A 23,643-nucleotide genomic window follows, 5' to 3' on the forward strand; every position below is an offset into this window, starting at 1 on the left:
TCCATGGAAGAACAGAAATCGGCAGGATGTGTCTGCTTCCAGCACTTGTCTTGGCTCTTCCTTCGCAGTGCTGGCAGCATCATCAGAGACACACCACAGGTTCTCTCATGCCAGGGTCATCCCAATCTTCTGCACTTGCCCAGGTTCCTCCCAGGTTCACCAGGGAAAATGGCTGCTCGTGCCAGTCCATTCCCTTGCCCAGAAGGCACCTGCTTGTGTTTGGACACAAGCTGCTGGCCACAGCCAGACAGGCAGCACCCGGATGTCACGATCCGTCCTTACGAACGGGTGTCATGATGGTTCGTGGGTTTGATCTCAGGGTGCAAAAACCTGACACAGCACTGGGGATTTGCAGTAATAATCAAAACAAATATAACTTTATTGAATGACCACAGCAAAATGCAATAGAGGGATTAAGAGAGAGAAAAAGATGGAGAAAGAGAGAGAAAGAGGGGGATAGAGCTACCAAACGTAGAGACAAATTCCTTTGGTCCAGTCCAGTTGAGGATCTGCCTGTTACGTCGGGGAGATCTCAGAGGCACAGTTCATCTGGACCCCAATTATACTCTTTTTCGATGGGGGAAGTGGGATGGATTTTTGTCACGGTTTGATGCTGGCACAATCCCAGTGCCCCCATGAAAATACCTTCTCCCTGGTGTCTACTGTGAGATGTGACCAGGAATAGAGCAAAGCAGGCTCCAGCTTAGGAATAGAAGGAAAAAAATTTTTATAAACTTAGAATATATAAAAAGAAACACACAGAACTCAGGATGAAAACCTTCCAAACATTCCTCCCAAATCACTTTTGGGGTCCCATTTCCCCATTTTCCCACAAATCCCCCAATCCACAACCCCTCGGGCTCAGTTTTGGGGTTCCCCCTCCCCTTTTCCCCCCTTCCCCACCTTCACCCACCCGTCCCTCCCCTCCCCCCACCCCTCAGCCCCTCCCGCTCTCCCTTTGGGGGGTCCCCTCCTCCTCCCCCTCCATTCTGGGCTCCCCCCTTCGCCCCCTTTTTCCCCTTCTCCCCCCCTGTCCCAGCGCCTCCCGCCCCCCGCTCACCCGAGAGCTCCGCGCCCGCAGCCGGGGGGGCTCCCAGCACCACCAGTGCCACCAGTAGGGCCCCAGCTGCCGCCCCTCGCCCCATGGCCGGGGCCGGGCAGGGAGCAGCAGCCCCAAAGCAGCCGCGCTGCGCTGGCAGCACCAGTCCGGAGCAGGGCGGGCTCGGCAGCGCCGCGCGCTCTCATTGGCTGCCGCCACTTTTGGGCAGCGATCGGCCACGGGCTCTGCCCGGCAACCGATGACGCAATACAACGCCCCGAGCTCTCATTGGCTGAGCCGCCTCCTGCCTGCGCTGCCATTGGCTGAGGCCTTTCCGGGCTGCTGCAGCCCCGGGCTGGGGGTTTTTTGGGGAGGGGGAACCTTGGGGCGCTGGGCAGGTGGGAGCTCAGGTGAGCCCAGCAATGCGTGCCCAGGTGCGCGGGATCTCAGCGGTGCCCGTGGCGAGCGGTGACGCTGGCCCGATGCCAGGCACCCCCAGAGCCGCTCTGTCCCTGCCCCTGCAGCCGCACAGGGACAGAAAATGGAACCGAGGGATCCTGGCTGGGGAGAAGGACCGGGAGAGATCCCTCAGCAAATCCCGCACGGGCACAACAGACCTGGCCTGGGCACACGGAGGGAATTTATTACCAACCAAATCACAGCAGCACAAGGAGAAGGGAAAGAAATCTCTCCAACACCTTCCCCCCACCAAACGGGGATCACCCAGAACAGGGGTCACCAGGGCTCTGCCCAACGGGGGTCACTGGGGATCATCCAGCGCGGATCCTCCCATGGGGGATGGAGCTGGAGCAGCGCACAAAGCTCTTCCCACACTCGGGACACTCGCAGGGTGTGGAAGTGCTGGTGAGTGATCATCTCTGAATCCCACCTGAAGCTCCTCTGACATTCCAAGCACTCATACAGGGCCATTCCCCAGTGTGGATCTTGTGGTGCTTGCTGAGGTCGGAGGTCCCACTGAAGCTCTTCCCACATTCCCCACACTCCCAGGGCCTCTCCCCAGTGTGGATGTTCAGGTGTTCCATCAGGGTGGAGCTGTAGCTGAAACCCTTCCCACATTCCAAGCATTTGTGGGGCTTCTCCCTGCCACGAGGCTTCTCCACCAGCTCTGAGCTCCGGCTGGATCTCCGGCCGCCTTCCTGGCTCAGGGGGGCTCTTTCCTCCCTGCAGCTCCCTGGGCTGGGTTTGCAGCCCCTCCTCGGGCGGAATCTCTGGGGCTTTTCCTCCTCCTCCATCTGGCCACAGCTTGGGAATGACAGATCCTGGTTTGGGGGAAACCAAGGTGGGAGCGCCTTGGAGTAGAGGCTCCTCCTGGCCAGGTCCATCTCTAGAAGTCAGCAGGAGTCTTGTGTCCATGAAAATCCCCACAATGTCAAGATTCAGTCCCAAAAAACTCTCCCAGAAGTTCCCTATTGCTGATCTCTCCACTTTTGGGGTTCCAGAGGTTTCCTTTCCTTAGGATCATGGGGGTCCAATGGTTCCAGGGATTCTCCATTCTCTGGCATACTGCTCAGGGATGATCCAGGGCCTTTTGGGGGTCCATGGGGGCCCTTCTCCCCTGATGCTCTACTTTGAGATCCCAGGGATCCCAGGGGTCCCTCCTCTCCAGGCTCCCCCCCTTTCCATTCTGCCGGGGTCCCCCAGCTCTGGGATTGCCCCTCTCTGCTCTCCCCACTCTGGGAGTCCCAGGGGTTCCCCTCCTCTGCTCTCCCAGGGGTCCCCAGGAGCAATGTCCTCCCCTGCCCATACTGGGCAATGGCCACGTGGGCCCCCAAAGATCCCCCCAAGGGGCTCAGCTTTGGGCTCCTGCAAGATCCAAACCTACACACACAGAGAAAACAAAACCTCCCAGAGACACCAGATGATATTTGGGGTCAATTCCACAATCTACAAGTTCCAAATACCCCCCAATAAAAAACCCTCTCAGGGACTCCTGGATAGATTTGGGACGAGCTCCCCCTCCCCACTGAGCTGCAGGACGAGGTGGGGGCGATGGTCCCGTGGCTGCGGCCACAGGGGGCACTGGAACCTCCTGTTCCTGCTGTTCCTGCTCCTGCTCCTCCTCTTCCTGCTCCCCCTTTTCCTCTCTCCCTCCTCCTCCTCCTCCTTCCTAATCCCACCTCGTCCCCAGTTCCTGCCTTCTGTGTATTTAGAGTGGAGAACCTTGCTTGTTTTTAGAACTAGAACAAAGATCCCAGATGGAACAAGGCTTGCTGCTTTTAGTCAGAAGTATCAATGACTAAAGGTCACGTTTCCTTTGCTTTGGAGCCGTCCTTGTTCTCCTCAGTGTTCAGGCTGGGCTATGGGGTGTCCTTGTTTGCTGCATTTTCCGAGTTCCTCTTGCATCCTTTGGGCCATGGGCTGTGCCCTGGGAGGGTTCTTTGTGCTCCTTTGTGACACAGGAGAACCTTCCAGGCGGTTTCTGCGTGAGCTGCTGCTGGGATGTCACAGGAACAGCGCCACGTCGCCGTGGTGTTCCCGTTGCTGTGGGACACGGAGGCCTCAGTGCCCAGAGTGGCTCTGGGCTCGCTGCCAGAGGATCCTCCTGCCCGAGGCATTCTCAGCAGCCAGCCCAGCCCTGTCCTTCTGTGCTTGCAGGGCTACAGGCTGCAGGCGTGTGCAGCGCAGCCAAAATGATCCAGCACGTGGCTGCTGCAGTTTGCACTCTGTACTCTGTGGCTTATTCGGGGTATTTTTTAACCCACTTGGCACGTAAGTCGAGGTTTTCCCTCAGTGCAGCATCTGTGGCTTTGGGCTTGCTGTGTGCTTTCTGTTCTTCCTCTGGAGCTGAGTTGACTTTGGAACCAAATGGCCATGAAGACACCATTGCTTTGGGAGAGCTCCTGCCAGCAGCTGCAGCTGAAAAAGGGGGTGTCTGCAGCCAGCGGGGCGTGCACAGCATCTGCAATGAGCCCTGGGGGGTTCTGTTCCCTCAAGCAGGGAGTCTGTGCCAGCAGAGCCTGGAACTGCCTCCCTTTGCTGCTCCAGCCAAGAACTGACCCAGCCCAGTGTTTTGTGCTTGTTCTCTTGCTTGCTGTGGGAAGGGACTGTGGCTCCTGGAGGGATGCAGTGAAAGCAAAATGCTCTCCTGGGGTTGCCTTGCTCCGTGGCATTCCCCAGCACTGGCAGTTTTTCTCCTAACAGCATCTGGTTCATGTTCCCTCTCCCATTGCAGGGCACCTCCTGTCTGGATTCCGAGCAGCTCCTCCTTCGGTGAGTGGGAAAGGAACCTTTGGTGTTTGGAATTGTGCAGCAAGTTGTGAGCTCTGCATGTGGCAGTCAAGGGCCAGCCTGGGAGGCTGAAGGAAAGTTCCTGTCAGTGTCTTTGCGGCAGCAGCAGCAGCAGCAAAGGAATTCCCATCAGTTTTCTCGTTTTCTGCTGAAGAGCTTTTGAAGAGCTGCAGGTCTGGTTTTGCAGGCAGAGGATTGCTTGCTGGCTTTAGCCATGGTGGAATATGGAATTCCCAACAATAAGTGGCAATGTCGACTTTAGCCCATTGTTAGTTGGAACAGCTCCAAACCCCATTTCTGCTTAGTGCAGCTGGATGTGCAGCTGAGGATAAATAAGGTGATAACTGAGATAGAACTTCCCGTCCCTCACGCTGCCGTCTGTCCACAGGGCACAGAAGCAGCACCAGCACCTCCTGGGGCTCCCTCTGCTTCCGAAGAGGAGGTCAACAAGGAGGAAGACAGCAGTGAGCTTCCCGCTGCTCTGGGGGACGATGGTGAACTTCCCTCAGTGCCGGGAGATGACAGTGAACTTCCCGCTGCCCTGGGAGACGAGGGTGAACATCCCGCGGGGTGGGAATGCAACGGCGAGGCTCCCGCGGGGTGGGACAAGGACAGGGGACATCTCCCGGCCTGGGACGAGGACGGTGGATGTCCCCTGGTGTGGGACCAGAGTGGCCAAGCTCCCACGGAGTGGGATGAGGACAATGGACATCTCCCAGTGTGGGATGAGGATGGAGGACATCCTGTGGCTTGGGAAGAGGAGAGTGAACATCCCCCAGCATGGGAAGTGGACAGCAAACATCCCCTGGCTTGGAAAGAGGATGGCGAACCTGCAGCGTTTTGGGATGAGGATGGAGAAGCTGCAGCATTTTGGGAAGAGGATGGAGAAGCTGCAGCATTTTGGGGAGAGGATGGAGAAGCTCCCTCTGCTTGGGAAGAGGACAATGAACCTCCCTCCGCTGTGGGATCCTGGGCTGAACATTCTGACAGCAGCACAGCCGGGCAGCCAGAGGGGAGAGGGGAGTGGTGCCTGATGCAGCTGAGTACGTCTGCTCTGTTCCTGGGTGCCCGAGCAGGTGCTGTGTGTGTGTCTGGGCATCAGCTGCACCCAGTGTTGCTCTGCAGCTGAATGTCACCGAGCCATTGATTGTCCTTCCCCAGCTGACACCAAGGGGCTCACGGCCCCAGGGAGTGGGGCTGGTTGTGGCTCTGCTGCAAGGCAGGGTCTCACTCTGGGAGGGAGCGTCTTCCACGTGGTTTCTTTCAGGGAACACCGTGAGCGAGGAGGAGCCTGCCGAGAAATACCTGGAAGTGGAGCAGATTGGCCAAGGGTAAGTGCACGGCAGCTGCTGCTGCACAAGCAGGGCCGGGTGTTGTGCTGGTGCAGGATCAAGTGAGAAGTCAGGAGAGCTCCAAACACCTTCGGACACTGGGCTACCATCCTGCTGTCTCTCAGTCCTGATCAGAATTGATAACTGTGGTCAGAAGGCGCCGTCAAAGGCCCCTGAGGCTGGCAGTGTCCTGCCTGCAGCAAGGAGCAGGACCTGGAAGATCTTCTGTCCCTGGAACTGGATTGCCTAAAAGAGCAACTCACCATGTGGTGACTGTCAGAAAACAGTTCTCAAGAAGATTTCTTTCAAATATTTTCCTTCAAAAAATATCCACTGGTCAGGATTATCAATTTAATAGTTTAGAAACAGAAACCAGAGATGAACTAATAAGTGCTCTATTCTAGCACAGGTAGCAGACCCCATCCATTCAGTAACAGACACAGAGCTGATGCACTTGGGGGGAAAAAGCATCACCTGCCTGATGGCAGGGCCCTTGTGGAACCTGCAGGTCTTAGGCAGGAAATGGAAAAGGATGAAATGCATTCTTTTCCAGGTCTTTAGACACCCATTTCTCACCTCAGGTTTTGAACTAAAGCAATTCAGGGTGGACATTGGGATTTTCTCCAGCCCAATTCCTTTGTGTTGGGTCTCAGTTTTCTCCTGCACACCTTGCATGGCAGAGGGCTGGTGGCTGCTGTGCTGTTGTTGGAAGGGTCGATGCACCCAGGTGTTTGTGAACGCTGCAGGCAGCAGAGATCTCCTGTCTGGGCTGGCTTTCCCTGCCAGGGCCTAAAGCGCTGCTTCTTTCTTCTCTGCTGTTTTGTCTCCAGGGCTTTCGGAGCCGTTTATAAAGGACTCGACAGGGCCACTGGAGGAGAGGTCAGTGCCAACACGCCCAGCACGCCTGGCAGCTCTCCAGGGCTTTCCCCTCTGCTGGGAGCTGTGGCTGCAGCTTTGGGGGCCAGCAGAGCTTTCCTGCCCAGGCTGCTCCTCTGAAGGCAGAGCAGTGTCAGCCTGCAGAGCACAGCTGGGACAGACTTGGTCCTTCTGAAGCGCCAAAGGAATGCAAGGAGGGCAGCGGTGTCTGTCAGAGCAGGACACGCTGGCTTGGCCTTCATATCTAAAAGTGTGAATGCATCAGCTGCTGGAGACTGAGGCCCAATTTATCTTCATCCCAGCCTCAGATAGGAACATTATTTAGCTATTCTTAGCTAAACTATAACACTATTATGTCCATCCTGCCTTTCATTTTCAAAGGCTACCTCAAGGCCTAATTAGGGAGAGATCCTGCTTGGGCTCAGTTTGGGGTTTTAGTCCTACTTCAGCTGTTCACAGAGAGAGGGAGAGAAATGAGAAGATGGATGTCCAGAGCAAAGCTCTCTCCTAATCCTGCAGTTGTGTTTGGGTCTGGTGTCAGTGACAGCCTGTGACAGGGATCACCTGAGCAATGGGTGTGCATGTCTGCTTTGTTGTGCAATCCCAAACAGAGCAGCTGGATCTGAAATCATGACCAAATCCCATAGAATTGCTAAGGGGTTCCTGGCTGTTTTGCTCTGTTTTCACAGAACCAGAATTACTTCCTGCTTGCAAAATGGGTTTGAATAATAATAGTAGGAGTGTTGAGGCCATTTCTGCAGAGCTTGCAAGGCCAAATGTCCCTGGCCATGTGTCCTGTAAGCAGCCCCCAGCTGGCAGAGCAATGGGCTGTGGGAATGGCCCTTGCTGAGCTCTGGTGTCCATCCCAAGGCAGTTTGGCACAGCCTGGCTCCATTGCTCCAAAAAGACTCGCTCTGTGTTTGCTGTGGCCTCCTGCCACAGACTCCTCCAGTTAAAGGCTGCAATGTCCCTTCAGGTGGCCATCAAGAAAATGAGTCTCAGAGGGCAGAACAGGGAACGAGCTGTGAATGAGATCCTGCTCCTAAAGGACAAGAAGAACCCCAACATTGTCAACTCTTTGGACAGGTGAGTGATTCAGCTCTGATCCCGAGCCCGGGCCCTGCGTTAACCTTTCCTGGCATCTGGAGTCTGTAGCCTGTTTTGAAAATGCCTGACCCAGCCACATCTTCCCAAACCAACAGCCTGGCAGTTCACTCCCTCCACGTGCTTTTGTTGCTTTGCTTTGGTTTTTCCTTCAAGTTGACCCCGTTTGCTGTGTCTCTCAGCAAGTGCTGATAAACCACAGCAGAAATTATTTCCCTTGGCTTCTTCTTCCCAGCCCTTTTCCATTGCTACAGATGCCAGGAAGACCAAGTTCTTGTTTCCAGAAATGCCTCATTTCCCATTTTTCACTGGCCTTGCCTGTTTCTGAAGGGACTTTCTGAAAGGTTTTCTGACTGCTTTTGTCCCAAGTGCTGCACGGCCTCCTGCCCTGGATAACCCTGGCAGTTGTGTTGCCTTGTTCTGGAGGGAATGGTGGAACTGATGAGTTCAGAAGCTGAACCAGCTGGGGCCAAGGGTTGTGATTCCATATTGATCTGGGCTGTTGCTAAACTGCATTTTTCACCTGCTTGCCATCTAAGGCCTCTCCTTTCTCACAGGTGTCTCCTTCCCCTTTAGACTGTGCAGATTCCAAGGGCTGGGCAGCCTGGCAGGAATGTCTCTCCATCTGATTCTGTCCTCACTGACAAGTGACCTGGAAACAAAACTCCCCTCCAGGCTTTTCCATGGGGGAATTGAGCTCTGCACTTTCATCTCCATGCCATTGTTTTCCTCTTCCAGCTTCCTTGTGGATGGAGATCTCTGGCTGGTGATGGAATACATGGATGGAGGAACTTTGCGGGACGTTGTCAGACAGACACGCATGGCTGAAGGAGAGATGGCAGCTGTCAGTCGGGAGGTGAGGGATCCTGCTTGTCACTCCCATGGCTGGGACACGATGGTCCTTCCAAACAGGGCGTGAGAACAGGAGTGGCTCCATGCTCAGGGCTTTGTTTCTGAGTTGTTTTTATGAGCTGGAGAAGAAAGAGCCTCTGCAGTGAACGGCCTGCCAGTATCACTGCACTTCTACTCTGTTCTTGTTCTCTCTCCTGCTGTTGTGGTACTCTCTGTCTGGTTTGGATTTGATTTGCTGTTCTCAGCTTTGCCTTGAGCTGTTTGTCTGGAGCTTGTGTGCACTGCACTCCTGGCCTGTCACAGCAAAGCTGCTGCTGGCAGAATTCTGAGCTGTCCTTTCTGGTGTGATATATTCCGGCCCTTGATTTTTGCCCTCGTGTTTCTTGTTCTCTCTCAGTGTCTGCAGGGCCTGGATTTTCTCCATTCCAACCAGGTGATCCACAGGGATCTGAAGAGCTCCAACATCCTCCTGGGCATGGACGGCTCTGTCAGGCTGGGTGGGTGTTCCTGGCCAGGCACGGCGCTCCCGGGCTGCGGGGCTGGGGCTGCTTCCCAGGGAGGGCCAGAGCCCCACAAGGGCTGCTGGGGGCACTGCCCGGCCCCTGCTGCCAGCTGAGAGCGGCTGCCCCAGCAGAGAGCTCAGGAGAGGAGCAGGGGGCCAGCAGTGCCTTTGCTCTGGCCATGGCCCTTCCAGAGGGGCAGCAGTGGGAATCTAAAGCTCCAAGGGAATCAGTAAAAGCCACTGCAGGAAAGCTGAGGGTTTCTTGAAGGGCCCAGTTCCATCCTTCCTTGGCTACAGCCCTGAGGGCTTTTCCAGCTGACTTCACTACTGCATTCTCAGACTGAGCGTGGGGAATCTTTGTGCTTGGTTTCCTCATTCCAGCTGTCTTTGACAGGGTTTGTTTCTGTCCTCAGCTGATTTTGGCCTCTGCGCTCAGCTCAGCCCTGAGCAGGACCAGCGCAGCTCCATGGTGGGCACTGCTCACTGGATGGCCCCAGAAGTTGTGACCAGATCTCCTTATGGCCCCAAGGTGGACATCTGGTCCTTCGGCATTGTGACCATCGAGATGGTGGAAGGAGAACCTCCTTACTTCAGGGAAACGGCGGCCATGGTAAGAGGCAAATTCTCCAGGGGCTGCAGAGGCTGCGAGCACAGGGGGACCCTGCACTGGGAGCAGCAGCTGGAGGTTTCTGCACATGGGAAGGGAATTCCCAGAGGACTTGTGCCTCCACACAGAAGAATATTCTGCAGTCCCCAGCAACAATTTGCTTTGGGCTTTTCGTTGTTACAGCTCTTCTGGCTGTGAGGATGACCTGAAAATGTGAAGCAAGTGCATCAGCTCTAATGTTACCTCGCAAGAAAACCCCACACCATCCCCAAATCCCAGCCCCAAACCCAACAAGTTTTCTGCAGGAGTTTCTAAAAGAGGTTTTGCAAGATGATCTCCCCTGATTCTTCTCACTGGAAAACTTGTTGAAAACATGAAGATGATTGTTGAACATCCCCATCGTTTAACATATTTCTTTCCTAGTCCAAGCTACTTTTTCTGTGTCACCAAGCCTGAGCTTTCAGCATCACAAACCTCCTGTTTCTTGCCTGGCAGTTTCTGGGATGGGGCATCAGGAATGCATTTACTTGAGTGTCAGTGGCACTGCAGAGATGCACTTGATGGAAGAATCCTCTGAAATAACACAAGCAGACCACACTGAATCTGGAAAATGGCTTTTAAAGCTGGTGTCCATATTTGGAAAAGCAAAATGTGCTATTTCTGATGGAGGTTCCTACTAACAAAGCCAGCCAATGAAACTGGCTCTCAAGGCGAGATCATTTGGATGTTGCAGTGGCTGTGGCAGCCGCAGGGTTTGGGTTTTTTGCTTGGCATAGCAAAATGAGCTCTGAGCAGCATCTCTGGCAGGGAGGAAAGTGCCCCTGGCGCTGGGGCTGAGGCCCCGGGGTGGATGTGAGCCCGTGTGGGTGTGAAGGGAGCTGGCAGAGCGCTGAGTTTGCTTTCCCTGCAGGCTCGCGCTCTGATCCGGCAGAACGGGACCCCGCAGCTGCAGGAGCCCCGGCGCCTGTCGGCTCTGCTGCGGGACTTCCTCGAGTGCAGCCTGGAGCCGGACGAGGAGCGGCGCTGGGCTGCCCAGGAGCTGCTGCAGGTGAGAGCCAAGGGCTGCAGGGGAAGCAGCAGCGCCAGGGAGGGGTTTTCTTGTGGGGCCCCCTCCGATAGTCTCCAGTCTCGCTGCGTTCCACGCGCAGAGCGAGCAGAATCCTCGCCTGCTGTGGCCTGGCAGGCTCCTTTCGAGCTCATCTGGACCTGGTGCCCCACAGCGAGCAGGGACATCTTCAAGCAGCTCAGGGGGCTCAGAGCCCTGCCTGACCTGAGCTTGGATGTTTCCAGGCAGGAGGCACCTCCCACATCTCTGGGCACCTTCTGTCAGTGTTTCCCCACTCTCCTGGTTAAAAAATTCTTCCTTAGATCTAATCTGAGCCTGCTTCCCTCTCCTGAGTTTCAAACCATTTCCCTTTGTCCTGTTGCAACAGGAACTTGACTCTGGAAAGTAACAGTTAATTTCTTTCCTTTTTATCCTTTGGACAGCACCCGTTTTTATCATCAGCCAAGCCTCTCTCCAGCCTGACCCCTCTGATCACTGCAGCAAAGCAACTGAGGGAGCAGCAGAGCAGATGAAGCACTTGAGGACAGCTTCTTCTTACAGTAGTTAGGACAATTAGTTAGTCATGGTAGTTAGCACTGGCAGTTAGTTAGGGTAGTTAGCATTGCTAGTTAGTCATGGTAGTTAGCACTGGCAGTTAGTTAGGGTAGTTAGCACTGCTAGTTAGTTATGGTAGTTAGAGAAGCCTGTTTGTTATGGCAGTTTTATGAATAAAAACGCTCTTAAACCTCAACTCCCCTGACGTGTCCCTTCCTTCTCCCGCCGTGACTCAGCTGCCCGGAGCAATGTGAGGGGAGAGCGGGCCCAGCCTGGCCCAGAGCTGAGCCCCAGCAGAGCCCTGGCAGAGCCCAGAGCAGCCTCGGCACCTGCAGAGTCAGCCTGGAAGGAGGCGCTTGGAGCCTTCTCGGCTGCACCCGGCTCTTGGTTACAAACTGTGTGTGCTGGAAAATGCCACCGGCTCTGCAGGAGGGCAGAAGGGGCCTGGGGAAGGCCCAGGTGCTCCATGCAAGGGAAAAACCTGCCCTGGGTTTGTTATAAATAACTAGGTAGTGTTGGCTTTTGCTATTATGTATTGACTTCTGCAAAATATTCTTAATCACAACGAGTTTGATATAGTACAGTTTGTAATCACTTTTAACTGCTTTTGCTATAGTACAATTTGTCAGCTTTTTGTGGCCAATGCCCTGGCCCCTGTGTAGCTCATATCCTCAGAACATCATTTATGGATGACATTTCAGTTTGAGGACAGTGTGAAAAACATACATTATAGTTTTGGCTTTTGCAAAATATTAAAGTGGATGCCATGTGTTGTGCATTAGAATGTTAACTTTTGTAGAAGTAGCTGTAATTGTGAAATAATAACTAATGCTTTTATTTTTGTAACTAACTGACAATAACAACTCAGAGATATTTGTGAAATAGCTAATGTTGGTTTAAAGTACTTGTGGAAATAGCTAAAAGCCTCTGCATGGTCAGATAACATCTAAGGAAGGGATGTGATGAGGCCCCTGCCACTGACCCTTCCACTGTCAATAACTGTCACCTGCTGAAACCACAGAACAGGGCCCTTGTGAGGCAGTGACACTCAACCCTCAAAACAGCAATCCATGATTCCTGCACGTGCTCTAAAAAGGCGAGTTGGGGGTCAAACCAACCTAAAGAATTCCTGGAACATGTAAACGAGTTCCAGGAAAAGTTTGAATATGTATAATCATTATGAATATGTATTTGAAGAATACAATGGAGAAACTAGACAAGAAGAGTTGCTGTGGTTAACCGGTGTGCCTCTGGCCATTGCCAACACCCAGCAGTGTTACTGATTTGTCCCTTATTATTCCTTATTAAACTTTCAAAAATTCTAAAGAGTGAGGGTCATTTCTCACAAAACCCAAGGTACTCACCCCCTTGTTCTTCCCCCAAAGCCAGGATTTGTCAATCCTAAACTTTGTCTGGATGGAGGAGAAGGAGGCACTGGTGTGGAGGCCCATGGGAGTCTCAATCTCCCACCCGTGGAGGACTGGTCCCTAATAAGAAGAATAGATTTCAAGGTTATGGTGACAAGCTTGCTTCTCCTATAGATCTTTGCTGGTACATGCTGACTTTTGGAAAGTTATGTTACCCCATTGGCCCATTGGCCTAATTACCCAAATTCACCCCCTATTACCCATCTTTGCTTAGTCCCTAGAATGTTCTCCCTCTCTGTCCCTTCATTCGCCCAGTTTACTGCATTCCTCTGCCCCTGTTTCCCTATTAGCTGTCCTGACCCTTAACCCCTCCTTTGCCCCATTTTCCCCTATATCCATTGGGCCCTGACCCTCAGCTCCACCCTCACTACCCCATATAAAAACCCCCTGTGCCCTCAGCTGGCACCCTGTCTTTGTGCCTGGACCCTGTTCAGCTCTGTCCCCTGTTCCTGTACCAATAAACCCAGTTTGCTGAGATCATACCCAGACCCATCCTGCCGACTTTGTCAGCTTTATAAAGCAGCCGTGAGCTCCGGGCTCCTGAGTGCCGGACGCTCCAAGGGCCTCGGCAGTGCCAGGACGCTCCAGACTGGGACAGCCAGGCAGGGCAGGAGGAATCACTGCCCCTTTCCCCTCCCTGCTGCTCCATCTCCCAGCCCAGCATCGCTGCAGGACAGCCTCACTGCCAACGCCATCCTGCCAGGGATGGACTGGGGGGATCTCCTTCCCCTTCCCTCTGGCATGGAGGCAAATCCCATCTTCTCCTTCTCTGCCCTCCTTCCTCTCCTCATTCTGTCCTTCATCCATCCACGTTCCTTTCCCATCTCCTTCCTCCCTTGTTCCTTCTCGTTCCTTCCTCTCTTCCTGCCTTTTCCTTTTCCCTTCTCCCTGTCTCTTCCTCTCCTTGTCCTTCCTCCCTCACGCACTGAGCTGTGGACAGAGACCAGGGAGAACAAATCCCTGCCACAGAACCTCGTGGAAGAGGCCATTTGGAACAGCTCCACGGCGCAGGAATCCAATGGGGAGGAAAAGCCCCAGAGATCCCACACGAGGAGGGGCTGCAAACCCAGCCTGGGGAGCTGTGAGGAGGTAAAAGCTTCCCTGTGCTGGGAAGGGTGTGGGGAATGTGAGAAGAGCTTCAGGCAGAGTTCAGCCTATTCCTGGTGCCTCCAAAAACGGCGGTGCCAGATGCAGAGATCCCCCTGCAGATCCATGGGGCTGCAGAGATCCCCCTGCAGATCCATGGGGATGCAGAGATCCCCCTGCAGCCCCCGGAGCAGCCACGCTGGAGCACGGGGATGCCTGAGAGGAGGCTGTGCCCCCGTGGCCAGAGGGGCCCCGCTGGAGCAGCCTGTCCTGGCAGGACTGACCCCGGGGCACAGTGACCCACGCTGCAGCACTTGGAGGGGGGCTGTGCCCCGTGGGATGGACTCAGCTTGGAGAAGTTCCTGGAGAAGTCTCCGGTGGGAGAGAGCCCAGGGTGCAGCAGGGGAACGACTCCTGTCCCTGAGCAGAGGGAGAAGCCCCGGGGCATGAAGTGAGCACGGCCCCATTCCCTGTCTCCGGCACTGCCGGGGTAGGAGGTGCAGCTGGAAGGAGGGAGCCGTGGGGGAAGGCTGGATTTAAGGCTCTTCACTTACATCTCATTTTCCTCCTCTGAGTTTTTAGTTTTCTGTCAGAAATCTCTCCCCTCGCCCACTCATCCACAGGGGTTTGGGGCGGTTTTCCCTTTTTGGGAGAAATCAAAGCGATGCACTGATGCTCCTATTTAGGGGTAGGAGAAGTGTGGCTCCAGGGCTTTCCGCGGAGCCGGAGCCACAGAAGCCGCAGTGCCGGGAAAGCCGTGGCGGGAGGCGCGGAGAAGTTTGTTTGTGTTTTCAGCTCAATCCCCTCGGGCCCGGGCCCGTTCCAGGGCTGTTCCTCATCTCCAGCTCTGCCCTCACGCAGCCCGGGGGACTCTGAGAGCGCGGGGCGAGGCTGTGCCGTGTGCAGAGCCCGCCCCTGGCTGCGATTGGGCGACGGTGCCGTCAGTCGTGGTTCTGGCGCGCTGATTGGTGGGATCGGGGCGGAGCAGGGCCCCGGTGGCGGCCTGAGGGCGGCCGTGGCTCGGCAGCGGCGCCATTGGCGGAGCGTCTGTGCGGGCCCGGGAGCGGCGGCAGGGGGCAGGTGGGAGGCGGCCGCAGCGCGGGTGGGAGGCGGCCGCAGCGCAGGTGGGAGGCGCGCTGGGTTGTGCGGGGGCTCGGGGCTCGCTGCGGGCCTCGGGGGCGGCAGGGGGCTCAGGCGGGTTCGTTGTGCCGTGTCCGGCGCGTGTTGCCGCTGGCGTGAGGGCGCTGCGGGAGCGGCTGCCCGCGGTCTCCTTGCGGCCGCTGCCTCGGCAGGAGCCGCTGCCGGTGCAGCGCTGGCTCGGCCCGGTTCCTGTGGCTGGGACAGAGGCGGCTGCCCCGTGCCCGGGGCTGTGCGGGGAAATTGACGTGGCCGGAGGTTTCTGTGCCCAGAGGAGACAGAGGAGTCCTGTACAAGTGACTTTATTGCTGAGCAGAGGGAGAGGCCGTGGGGCATTTGCCATGCGCTCTCTGCCATTGTTGTAGTTCGCAGCCTCCTTTTTATCTTCATTTTCCTGGCCGATTCTCCCTCTCCCTTTGCCCACTGGCTGAGGTACTTGGAAGATTCAGACCTCCCGATCCGCCAACTGCATGTCCTCGTTAATGTGCACCCCCACTTTTGTAGAGCAGCCGATATTCACGGCTCTGTTAAGTCTTTGTTCTTCTGGAAGTTCAGGAATTTAGCGGGACTTTGAGGAGCTTTCCGTGTCAATTTCTAACATTTTCTGAAACTGATGGTTTCTCCTGTTACTTCCTTATCTACAAGTCCCTGGCCCTATCTCCGGCAGACTCACTCATTGACTCGGTTTTTTCTTACTGAGTCTTCTTTGGTTTTGGGATTATTCTCAGTGCCCTCATTCCCTGTCCTTCTGTAGCCGTTTCTGGATCAGGAGGCCTGGCTGCCACCTGCATCCCCTCGCTCAGCTGCTGAATGTGCTGCACTCTCAAGGTGTGGAGCATGGTAAAAAGATGAGAGTTGCTGTAGCACATCAGAGGATCCTGCACATCACATCACCATCGTTAACCCATGGTCTGCCAGGGAGCCACAAAAATGTCCCATTCCCATTCTTTGCACTTTTGGGCCAGAACATGAGCTGCTTTCTTGTTTATTTTGTTATCTTTTTCAGCACTTTTCCTTTGTCATCTATTTGCCAAGACCAGTTTGAGTAATTTTATTTTCTACAAACTCCTCCTTTTTCTGCTAACAGATGATCTGATCCCATCCCATGGTTAAGTGTTGTGTTCCTCATTTAAGGGATTGCTCAGCAGGAAGGTCAGGAGCTGGAGCTGTCTGGTTGGTTATTCCCAGGGCAGCTTGTAATCTAATGATGCCATTGAAATGAGAAATGGGTTCTGTGGCTCCTGACATGAATTGGTTTGGGTTCCCAGGGGCTGGTGCATGGTGTTGTAGGATTTGTTCTGGTGGCCGTTCATCTTTTCTCCATTTTTAGCTGCTCTGTCCAGCCAGGGCTGCATCAATTGATGCTTTTCTCTAATTTAATCATCAAATACTTGGATTCCCAACTGATTTCCCTGAACTTGTGGTAGCAAGAACATTTCAGTGCTCTAATACACCCTATATAACACAGCCAGTGACAGCACATGTTGGAGTGGGCAGAGAGATGATTCCCCCCATTTATTTATAGTGAAGTTTTCCCAACATTCTCCATTTGCTGTTTCCCTTTGCAGCTTCACCCGTTTCTGTTGCAGGGTCAGATATCCTCACCCTGGGCTCTGCCTTGAGCTGTGCAAATTCCATCAGCGCAAGCAGGCAGAGCTTGGGGTGAGGGCAGAGGGAATCAGCCCAACTCCTGCCCCAGGCAAGAGACCCAGGTACATTGTCCAGGCTTTGCCCAGCAGTGGTCATTTGCATTTCTAAAGCTCCTCTGCAGGCTGCCTGGAATGAAGCTTCTCTTCCAGGGCAGCCATCTGGTGAGTCACATGTGGCCCCCCCAGAATCTGCTTTTTTTTAAAAAAAGTATCAACTATTTACGAGTTAAAAGTGTTACAGTTAAAGCTGTTCAATTTTGCAAAATGCAACATAAAGGCGGACATGGAAAAACCCAGAGCAAAAATTGATTCTCACACTTCTGTCCCAAACCTACCTGACAATATAAAAAATTACGAAAAAATTTTCCCATGTTGTAATTTTGTCACTGAAACTGCAGGGAAAACAAAAACTCTCCAAGAATCCTTTAGTGTTAGAGAGTCAAGGCATTACTTGTTTCTGGCCAGGATGTGCAACAGAAATAATTTCATTCACAAATAGCCTGGCTGTGCAGAGAAAATCATTCCATGACACGTGAGTTTTACTCTATTTTTCCTAAACTTTATGTAGTCTGAACCAATCTAAATCCACTGATTTAATGTTCATTGCTTCCAAGTTGTGTAAGTTTTTAGTATTTGGTTTCCTGTTGGACCCGGATTTCTTCCCCTCTGATGTGAATTCGGTCCACACTCCTGGATTTCCTTCTCAGCCTTTTCCAGACCAGGTGTCTCCAGCTGTGCCGGGGGCAGTGTCTGGGGTAGCTGTTGGTTGCTGTTTGCTGCAGGGCGTTGATGTTTTGTTGCTGGTCGTTATCTCTGTGGGTGTCTTTTGGGCTATTCCCAGTCTGTGGAGATGTTGAACTCATCTCTGTTGAGTGGTGTAACAGCCCTTAAATAAAACCTTTAAAATTTCTTTCCCAAAGGCAGACCCTTGAGTAGAGAAACCATTCTGAGCAGAGAAAGAAGATTTAAAAGAACCAAAATGGGTACATTTTGCAGCAATGCAGTCGCAGTCAGCCCAGAGTGTGGGTGTGAGTGAGCCCCAGAGTGGAATTGTGCCGTGGTGCTCCCCAGCAGCTGTGGCAGTGCAGGCCCAGCCAGCGCTGAAGCTGCAGCAGTGGCAGCAAGGCTTGGCCCCAGTGGCTGGAGGTGCCAGAGGAGGGTGGCCAGGATTCCCGAGGGTTTGAGCAGAGGATCTGTGGGCAGGCCCAGGGGCTTGGCCCGCTGTGGAGCCCTGGCTGCTGCTGCGTTGCCTTCAGGGCAGGCTCAGTGGCGGCTCCCATGGTCCTGCTGCAGGCGGGAAGTGCAAATCTCTGGGGCTTCAGAGCCCCTGAGGCCAGGCTGAGGGGTCCCCCCGTGTTCAGCTGTGCTGGCGGCTGTTTCTGGCCTCAGGGACACTTGGCATGGGCCCCTTGGCCACCAGTGGTGCTGCTTTGCACTCCTTAGGCAGGAGCCGATGTCCTGGCTGGGTGTTGGCAACAGCAAAGTGCCAGGGCAGGCTCTGTGCCAGCCCAGCTTCCTGTGGGAGAATATACCTTGATCTCTGATCCAGTGCTTGCTGAAGCAGTCAGAATTGCTTTTGCCCCCTTGTTAGGTGCCATGGTGTCAGCAGAAGATACTGAAGCCTTCCTGCCCAGGGCATTTCAGTGCCAGGCTCTTACAAGCACCCAGAGCTCCTTGGGTTGAGCTGAGCATGGGGCGGTGACCTGCGCTTTGTCTGATTCCCCTTCCTTCCCTCCCCTGGAACAGGCTGTTGCTTTTAGACACCACTTGTCCTGGTTGCTTCAGAGTACTTTGGAGAGGCTCCATATCTGATCTTCCCTATTTCCCTGGGGCTGCCCACACTTCAGGGTTCACTTCAGCATAGGCCTGGCCAGACATTTGACACAGAGGTACAACAGAACTGGCCTCTGTATCACCTTTTAAAATATTAATTTGCGTTCCGAGTTTAGCGATCAAATCCCTTCCCAGTAAATCATTATAACAATTAGGAGCAAATAAAACTTCATGCATTTCCAATCCATCTCCCAGATCTACTAATAGTGGTTGAATAAAACCATACATCTTTCCCACTTATGCCATGAATAATCAAAGACATTTTTGGCATTTTTCCCCCTTAGGTCTAAGATTCAGAGTGGATTGAGAGGCCCCTGTGTCCATCAGGAGAGGCCTCCTCTCAATGCAGACCGAGCTGAATGTTCTCAAGTGCTCCAGTGTGGAGGGTCCCTGGTGTGATGGGAGCTGTGACAGCCCTGCCAATCCATGTCCATCAAGGGGTGGACTTGCTGGTCCTGCGGGTGCTGCTGTCTCTGCTTGCAGTGTCCTTGTGCCCTGCAGCTGGAGCCCTGATTCCTTGCCAGGGGCTGTTTGGGTGGGCTGTCCCCTGCCGAGGAGGGCAATGCCTCTGCCGGGTGCTTGTGGCCGAGCCCGTGCCCTGGGTGCTGGGGCCCCCTTGGGCCCTGGGGCTGATCCCTCAGGGGCTGTAGGGGCTCTGCCCTGGCCTTTGCCTTCAGCTTGGCCTTTTACTGCTCCCTTCTTGCATTCACCTGCTGGGCCTTTGTGCCCAAGTGCTGCAGGGCCTTCTTCTGCCCCTCCTGCAGCCCCCCTCAGTGCCTGTGGGTTTTTGTCTTGCTTTACAAGACAGGTGTCTGCTTGGGAAGGCAGAAAAAGCCTCTCTTGGAATGGAGAATGCAAACCCCCTCCCTCTTAAGTTTTAGGCTAGTGAAATAGAGTCTCTCAGGCAAAGATATGGGAATAGGAATACCAGTTCTTTTCCAGTGTGTAAATAAAGCAAACAAACGACACCAGCTCCGGCAGTGACAACAAACAGAGCCCGGAGCCAGTCCCGGCCTTTCGGCTGCGGCGCTTTCCCCTTGGGTGCAGTTCCGGGCACGGCCGGCAGGGGCGCTGGTGGCTCCCGCGGGGCAGGGCAGCGCATCCCTGCCATGGGAACCTCTCTTAACGGAAATAGAGCAATCCCTTCATCTAACTCTGTCACTTTTTTACCTTCTATAGCCTTTCTCCTGTGTTTTGAGAAGGAATTTGGAGAGGGCTGCCTTTTAACTGAGCTCCTAGTGTTTAGATAAGGTGCTTCCTGTAGAGAGAGAGTTTTCCTGAACAGCTGGAGCTGTGGTTACCAAGGGGATGTAACTCAGAGCAGGCCGGGGTCAGGGGAGGATATCCCGCCGAGGCTTGGTGGGAGTGTGGGCAGGGTCTGCTGCCGGAATCGCCAGAGGGGGATCTTCCCGTGGAGACCGAGCCGGAGCGTGGGCAGCCCCCACATGGCTTATGGCAGCTGATCCGGCAGCTCCCGGCAGAGAAAAGGCAGGTGGGAGACCCCGGCAGCAGCAGCGGCGGTGCCCAGCGCAGCTGGCCCGGGCAGGGCAGCCGGGGATGGGATGGCTGGGACCCGCCCTCGGTGCGGTCGGCGCGGTGACCTCGGCCCACGCGGCAGGACAGAGGAACCCCATCTTCCCCAGCATGGCCGGCAGAGCGGCCGCGGGCCGGGCAGTGGGAGCAGGGCACACAAATTCACCGCCAGCGCCGGGGCAGGTGGAGCTGCCCTGGGCAGTGAGCCCGCACCTGGGATGGAAACCGGGGCAGGCGGAGCTGAGGCGGGCAGCGAGCCGGGACCCGGGACAGGCGCCTCGGCCGCGAACGGAGGGGGCAAGAGCTGCAGAGGATCCCACTCTCTTTCTGATTTTTCCTCTGATTTTTCCTTTCTGATTTGTTCCCCTCCCTTTCATTTCCTCTTTTTCTTTTCTTGTTTTTTCTAGGGGCTTTCCGATACTTTAAAGATTTTTATTCTCCTAAAATCTACTGTCTAACCTCTGGCATATTCTCTTTCTTCTAGATTATATGGGTTTTTTTACAAATAAATCCAGAGCCTAACAAATCTAAACTTCTGCTTAGATACTTTGAAATGGTCGACAAGCTAACTCACGACCTCCTAATGTTGTTTTTCTCATCACCTTTTTATTTATCCTTTGGCAAATTAAGCATCTTTCAGTTTCTTGCTTTGCTACTCTAAAAATCCGAGTGCACCCATAGTTCCTTAAAAAATGATCACACAAAGCTTGATTACCCCAGTGGGTTTTCTGATGCATGTCTTCTAATATTTTCCTAGTAAGCACATTTTATTAAGTAATTGTCTTCCATCAAGAAGTTTCTATTTCCCTGATTTATCTTGTTCACTTCCTGTCTTGTTTCATTCTTTTTTCTCGGCTTCCCTAAACTTTGGAATTTCCAGTTTTTCTTCGTTTGGAGTTAATATTAACATAACTCTTTCAGCTCCATTTTCTCCTGCATCCTTAGCTTTGTGATCTGCCAAAATATTTCCTCTTATTTCTGGGGTCTTTCCCTTTTGGGGTTCCTTAATATGTACTATAGCTATCTCTTTTAGGTAATTTTAATGCCTCTAAAACCTCTGAAATAAGTTCCTCATGTACTAAACCTTTTCCTCTTGAATTCAGTAATCTTTTTCCTTTCCAAATTTTTAAAGGTATATACTACGCTAAAGGCATACCTTCAATCAGTATATATGGTTCCTTTATTTTGTGTTAAATATTCTAGTGCTCTTTTTAAAGTATATAATTCACAAGTTTGAGCTTACTAGTTTAAGGTTAATTTCCCTTTTTCCATAGTTTGCATGTTTTTCCCATCAACTACTACATACCCTCTATTTTCTCCTTTTGCAAGGAGTTGTATCTCTGTTAGCTAACATAACTGCCAAAGGACTATTTTGGGGTATCTCTGCTAGTATGCTTGTATTCCCTCTTTTTTTTTTTCTTTTTTTTTCCCTGTAATCCAACTTACTGGTTTTCTGTCTCATTTTTCAAGATCTTATCTATTCATCATCTACCTCTGTTTTTCACTTTCACTAACAACCTAAATACCACTTTTCTTTCAACTACACACTTAAAAATAAAAAACCTTTTTCTCACACTACTTTCAGTGCAATACACCTCCCTCCAAGGAGATATAGTGAAGCTTAAAATACACAATCTACATTACATATACTTTTATTCATCTACCTTGACTCGCTTTTATTTCTCATTCACTTCCACACATTCTTTCACACGCTCAGGACACAAAGTGGATCCCTGTTGACAGAGAATCGCGGGTCCCTGTGGCCCCCTCCCCTTGGCGTTGGCCTCTGGGTCTCAGTATCTCCCGGCCTCCTGGGAGGGCCCTGACTCTGCTGCCTCCGGTGCCCGTTCACCGGTGAGGCTGATTTGTGTCACTCACACCCTTCAGCTACGGCCCCCTCACAGGCCCGGGGGGACAATGGCCCGTTTGCAGTCACACACATGCTCTGTCACAGCCCCCACCCACCCAAGGGACAATGGCTTATTTGTGGGTCACACACACCTCTTTCCACAGCCCCCCCTTCCCACCTGCCCGGGAAGCTGAGGCTGATTTTGTGTGTGACTCTCTCTCACACACAAACAAGACAACAATAACGTACCTTTTACATTCACATCACCTATTACAATTTTAGGTGTTTCTGGCCAGTCCTGGTGCTCTTGGATATCCCTCAACCCAGCTGTGTTGGCCAACCCCAGATGCTCTTGGGTGCTCTTGAGTGTCAGGGGTTAGGACGGTCGGGACGGACGGAGACGAGAGATCTCTGCAGCCAGGCCCTGGAACTTGAGTGTCGCTATAGGACACAAAGGAACACACGCTCACACCGTTCTCAAGGTGAACGAGAAAAAAGGGCCGTTTATTTTCTGACTCCAACATTTATAGTTTTCCAAAAGTGACAGTGGATTGGAGGGTGACAGTGGCACCTCTCCAATGCCACTGGTTAAACCAACAGTCCATCAACTCTCTCCTCCTCCATAGAGGAATGCAAAACAATAAGTTATTTACAGAAAGTGTGAGAAAATTCACTACAAGAATGTCAACATCAGAAGGCTTAGAGAATCTTAAAAACTCAGGGTGACATCTCACCCTTTTTCCATTTAAAAAGAAAAAGAAAAGAAAATGAACAATGTAAAAAGGAAAACATGAACAATGCTCAGTGTCCACTTGCGGATGAATCATCAGAGCGATCACTCCCGTCATCTGCATCTGAGTCATCACTCAATGATCTGCCCGCTTGATCCCTTTCAGGTTGGTCACGGTCTCCGTCTTGCTCATCGGCTGGGTTCCGCCTCTGCGGTCGCAGGTCAGGGCGAACACATTTCGAAGGTACCCAGCGTACCCCAGTATCTGTGGATACACAAGCATACCCGCGCCCCGAAGCGATAAGGTCGTAGGGACCTTCCCACTGTTTGGTGACTAAATTCCGCACCCGAACCTTCGCTCGAGGCTGATGTGCCTCGTCCGCAGCCTGCAATGAGAGATGGTGATTCAAAATGACAGGGTTATTCGAGTTCTGTGGCACAGTGAGATGATTGATTGTGTACAAAGCTTTTGCCAACCGACTGTGCGGGGTTTCACCCTGCATTCCCCGTTTTTGTTTTTGAAGAACCCGCTTCAGAGTACCATGAGCGCGTTCTACAATAGCTTGACCAGTTGGGGAATGAGGGATCCCGAACTTGTGCGAAACACCCCACAACCGCAGGAACTGCCGCACCTTTTGGGATGCGTAAGCAGGACCATTGTCGGTTTTCACCGCAGAAGGTATGCCCAAAACGGCAAAGGCCTGCCTCCAGTGGGCAAGGACATCGCGGGCCTTCTCCCCAGTGTGAGCCGAAGCCCACATCGCAGAGGAGAACATGTCCACCGTGACATGCACATACTTGAACCGACCAAACTCGGCAATCAGGGTGACATCGGTCTGCCAAAGCTCCAAGGCCCTAAGGCCTCTGGGGTTCACCCCTGCCGGCAAAGGCGGGGCAAGTGCATGGCAGTCATCACATGACTCAACAATGTCACGAGCCTCAGTTGGCGTCAGCTGAAACTGCTTCTGCAGGGTATGTGCATTTTGGTGGAAAAACCCATGCGATGCCTTGGCCTGCGCGAGTGTATCAGGCTGAGGCGCTGCCCACGCTGGGTTAGCCAGCTTGTCAGCCCTCGCGTTACCTTCCACTATAAAGCCCGGCAAAGTGGTGTGACTCCTCACATGCAGAATATAGAATGGATGAACCCGGGCCTGAATGGCACACCACAAGGTCTTCAGTAAGTGAAACAAGGCAGGATTACTGACCTCCTTCAAGACCGAATGACCCAACCGCTGTGCG

At 53.3% G+C, this 23,643-nt stretch overlaps 1 protein-coding gene across 1 annotated transcript; it reads left to right on the top strand.

Moving 5' to 3' along the window:
- The first annotated feature begins 1,837 nt into the window (after positions 1-1,837).
- LOC136570632 (serine/threonine-protein kinase PAK 3-like) lies at positions 1,838-13,972 on the top strand. The gene is made up of 12 exons (XM_066571079.1): positions 1,838-1,903; positions 2,249-2,345; positions 4,684-5,364; positions 5,556-5,619; positions 6,450-6,498; positions 7,472-7,581; positions 8,338-8,455; positions 8,849-8,948; positions 9,367-9,563; positions 10,471-10,608; positions 13,557-13,690; positions 13,741-13,972. Exons 1-12 carry the CDS (start codon positions 1,838-1,840, stop codon positions 13,970-13,972), a joined length of 1,986 nt encoding a protein of 661 aa, XP_066427176.1.
- The last annotated feature ends 9,671 nt before the right edge of the window (positions 13,973-23,643 follow it).

The sequence above is a fragment of the Molothrus aeneus genome, unplaced genomic scaffold, assembly GCF_037042795.1.
Source record: "Molothrus aeneus isolate 106 unplaced genomic scaffold, BPBGC_Maene_1.0 scaffold_35, whole genome shotgun sequence".
Classification (NCBI taxonomy): Eukaryota; Metazoa; Chordata; class Aves; order Passeriformes; family Icteridae; genus Molothrus; species Molothrus aeneus.